The sequence below is a fragment of the Echinococcus granulosus genome (assembly GCF_000524195.1).
Source record: "Echinococcus granulosus chromosome Unknown EG_S00289, whole genome shotgun sequence".
NCBI classification, from domain to species: Eukaryota; Metazoa; Platyhelminthes; class Cestoda; order Cyclophyllidea; family Taeniidae; genus Echinococcus; species Echinococcus granulosus.
In genome coordinates, this window is record NW_020170669.1 from 4,244 (window position 1) to 8,779 (window position 4,536).

The 4,536-nt window shown below is 39.0% G+C and overlaps 1 protein-coding gene across 1 annotated transcript in view; it reads left to right on the top strand. All coding sequences in view use genetic code 11, as the record gives it.

The window, feature by feature from the left end:
- Positions 1-3,196: 3,196 nt before the first annotated feature.
- Positions 3,197-4,536, top strand: part of EGR_10871 (hypothetical protein) — a gene marked incomplete at both ends in the record, with an annotated part of 8,826 nt that continues 7,486 nt past the window's right edge. Inside the window, one exon of the mRNA XM_024500120.1 lies at positions 3,197-3,201. Coding sequence (XP_024345465.1) covers positions 3,197-3,201 — 5 coding nt within the window. The remainder of the gene's footprint in view (positions 3,202-4,536) is intronic.

A 4,536-nucleotide genomic window follows, 5' to 3' on the forward strand; every position in this document is an offset into this window, starting at 1 on the left:
GTTTCATAAGAGTGAGTTCACCGATTCTTCAACGATATTCCTAGTCGATTTTTGGGTGCATACTTACTATTATTCAATGGTGTTGCGGATTTACCTGCTTTGTTCTACCTTTCCGAGGCGGGGACAATGTGAACTCCGGGTTTGATATTAGCACTTGAAGTAAGAGAGGGCTTTGAAACACTATCATTGCGCTTACTGAAAGTCAGATAAATACTTCCTAAACATCATCCGCGACTAAATCTGCACTCTTATTGCTTGCTATCAGAAAAAAACTCATTTTTACGCTTACCATATTCTTGGACCGGTCGACAAAATTCTACTTCATTACATTCCTGATAAGGTATCGACTTACATGGCCACGCTTTAGCTGCCCTTATTTGGAATGCATCTTCTATGATCAAATAGATAGATTCTAGCCTTGCTAGAAATTTTACTACTGCCAAGTTAACAATGCTTTTCAAAGTACTGAATCTTCTCTGGTGGAAATTAAAGATGGACAATTATTGCAGCATAGAACCAGTGCATATGTTTTCATAACAGCAGTTTATTTGGTCTTTTTTCAAGAATGCTGCTAGGTTTCTCCTTGTTGCTACTGCTACCATTTTAGTAGTATCATAGTAACAATTAGCTGGTCGTTTTGCACAAATTGTGCAGTCCACTGTATACTCTGCTACTGACTTTGCAGCATAGGTTGCATTTTTCGCTGTTTATACATAATAAATCAATTGACTGCATTACGTTTTTCCTTAATAGAACATATAATTTTCCTTAACTAAGTTGTTTTTATTCCAGAACGAAAGCGTGGATAAGAATATTATTCTTCGGTGCAGATCAAGCAAACTACCAGCATGCATGCACATGCATTATCAGCTGCGTCATGTCACACAGATCAATTACCTTATGATGGAAATGTCCGTGCCTTTTGCCTATTCTCTGCAAACAAAGGCCAGCTTACACATCTTTTACCTTGTCTCAGGCAAATCGCGCCATACATAAAGCCTATGTGCCTCGTAACGCTTTGAAATTCTTTTTTACTTAATCAACCCATATGCCTTAATAATTGGTTTTGAGTCTTTCCTTGAGGAGTGGCTACTAGTAGCGAAATGTCTTGAATCCCATTTCCTTTGCAGTCTACTTGCTTTCGATGATACTGAAATATCATTCTTTTGCCTTCACGTATTTTTGCAAGAATATATGCGCAGTTACTTGCTAAGCATTTCGATTTCTTTGGCTCAGATGCTGATTTAATTGTTGATAATTTTATTGCAAGGTAAATATGTATCAGCCATGCATTTGCCCTGCTTTAATTACAAAATGCAAGTTTGGATCTTTTGGACACAGGGAAAACACTTTCTTTCCAGATCGAAAGAGAGTTTTATCGAGTTTTGCTTCCACTCACGTTTCAAAGTATGGTTTATTAGATTTTTACTTTGGTTTTGGTCTCTCCACTACTCAATAGCTGGTAGATGCAATAGACAGCTGTTATAATAATTATGTTCAGATTAAGGCCATCCAGTGTTGCAATAGTGCGTGAGAATGGTGAGAAAAGTGTAGCAGCTTGTGTTCGGGCAGATCTAGCATTCCATGCCTAGTACACTTTCGGTACTAGGCCTAGATTTACGTAAAGATTTCGCCGCTAAAACGAGTTTAAGTATAATTCGGGCATTCATTCTTCTTTGCAAATTTGACTAGAAAATGTTAAACAATTTTGTGCCTTGTCACGGATTTCCTAATAGCGCTAAGCTTTCCGTTACAATCCAGCTGACTTGAATAGCAACCATGCCTGAACAACTCTTCACTTGCCTTACTCAATCAAGATGCTTTAGTTACCGAATGGCAATTATAGCCTTCATGTAGTTTTCTATTAGTACTGAAACTTTACTTTGCTTAAAATTTAAGCGATTAGTTGCATGTCAGGAAAAGGGTCTAAACTTGTCACCTTCATTCTCGTTGCAACTATAACTAGGCGTTCCTAGGAGCAGCTAATTTTATGCCCATCAAGCCAAGAATAAGGTGGTGAGGATGAACTCATACATATCATATACTACCCCAGGTATATTTGTAACATTAATTGGATAGGTAGATTCAATTTTATAGCAGAGTTTTCCCACGCACAATGTTTGTAGGGTGGAACCGTAATCAATGTTGGTTTGGATAGAATTATTAGGTAAGAGTTGGTCATGGAACACTAATATTGCTTATTTATAGTGCCGAGTGAACTTGGCCTTCGAGTGGTTACCTGTTCAATTTCAGCATTACGCAACTTTATGATGGTCAATAAAGAGGAACTGAATGGGAGTCCTACACTCTACTACTCTCAAAGATATGCATTCAAAATAAAGCTTCCAGGAAATTGCAGAATTTGAAAATGGAGAGCTGGGAATCCATTAATCATAGTAATTACTAATCTGTGCGGAAACGTTTTATGAATAACTCAGATATTTCCAGTGAACATGCTTTTTCCTCCAAATATTTATCCCTCGCATTCTTTTGAGGATATTCATGCATAAGGCGTCAATAGGCGCAGCACTATAATCTGTGTAAAACATCAACAAGGTGGAAGGTACGCAATAGAGCTTTTAACTAAGTTTAGTGAATTGGGTAATTTAGCAAGTGTTTTTATTATTTACCTTTTTTACCTGATTAGATAGGGGCATTCATTTCTTCATTCACGCAGCCTCTCGTCGATGACATCATTGAGTGCAATGTACTTCAGTGACACGCCCCTTATGCCCTTCTTTATTAGTCAAGTCATTTTGGTTTTTTATCTTTATCCTTCCATGCTCTTTGCCCTTCCAAGCGATCATATTCTCACTTTTTCTCTCTCCATCTCATTTGCTCTCTCTACTTAACTCTGCTTCTATCCATCCTCGATGCAACTTCCCATCATCAGCTCATCATTCCACCTATCTACCTACTCTGCCTATGTATCTAACTATAAATTTGCTTAAAAAAGCATTACTTTTCTTTGTATTAAGCGTATCCCATGTATCTCAAACATAAGACTGCACGGTTCACCCCAATTTTGACTCTAGGTGTATCACTTCCCTCTGCTACCTCCTCACTGTTAACCCCTCAATCCTCGTTGCATGGCCCAAGGGCGTACCTGCAGAATAGACGCTGTAGTGCCTCATGTACTGCACGGAGAATACGGCTTCCATACCGCAATCGCTAGAGATGAGAGACGAGACATGAAATGAGGTGAGGTCAATTAGAAAGAGATGAGATAGGACGGCTTCCCATTTAGACAGACAGAAAGTGCAAATACATTAAGCTATAACTAACAAGGTACTAGTGGAGTGGCAAGAAGGCGCGGATTCTACTTACAACGCTCCTTCCTCCGCTTTCAATTGCATTTGCACCTCTGCAAATTAATATGTTTATGGTTCTGCTTCTGGCTTATCAGACTGGCAAAATTAGATAAAGTTTGAACTATTAGTATAGCAAAAGTATTTCAGGGGGAGAAAATACAAGCCTAAATGATGGAGATGCAGGGATACAAATGACGAAAAAGCATGAATGCTTACTAATTGTGGCATGGCCGTCCCTCCTCCAGATGGCCTTATCTACCTCCTCCTTGGATCACGCAATTGATCCTACTCCTGCAGCAGCAACTCCTCGCATTTTGCAGCCTCTATCACTTATTCTACACTTTATTTCTCCACCTCTTTCCCATTCCCCCTATTTTCGCCTTCATCTTTATCTTCTGCTTCGCCTTCCTTTACATTGCTTGCAAAGCTAGTGGCTTTATAATATAGGTTCATGACATTGTGTCTTTGTAGATTCGTGTCATAAATTATGTTAATCTATGGCAAACACACTCCAGCTGAGGTACGTTGGTCTAAAAATCATTAAAGCTTCTCGAGATAGTCGGTTTTTGAGGAAGAAACGAAGAGAAAGGCTAAATGAAGAATAGTGCATAATTTCTTTTCATTTATGATTACATTGTCTGCCTGTCTGTCTGTAAAAGGGTTGTTTTCAGATAAGTGGTGCTTCTAGAGACTTATAGCTTCCCCCTCATATTTATCCACGCGCTGTAGAGGATTTGCAAAACTTTAAGAGTTAGATCTGTAAGTTCTGTTGATCTTTAATGCTTGGTTTTCTCAAAAGAATGACAAAACTGTGGGTAAGGGAAGTGAGTACGTTAAAGACGCTTCCAACCAAGTAATTCGGATTCAGAATTTACCAATTTACAAATTTTTCCTTTTTTTCTCTAATTTGCTCACAATTTCTGGTTAAACAGTCATCCTTCGTCGTTTTAGAGACTTATGCTCCTGTTTTGACCCTCCTCATTGGCTAGCATGTGGCAGAGGTATGTTCTGAGTCAACAGAAAACCACTCAACGGTTACGATCAAACACTATAAATACTTCCAAATGAACAACTTAGGCATCGTAGGGCCTTTATTCATCAAGAAACACAGTCGGTCAGCCAACCAGCCTTCAGGATATTGGGTACACCAGTACGAACACGAAGAGTCGTGGTTTCTGTCTACTACAGAGATGACCATCCACACGGCTGACCACATTGCGGCACC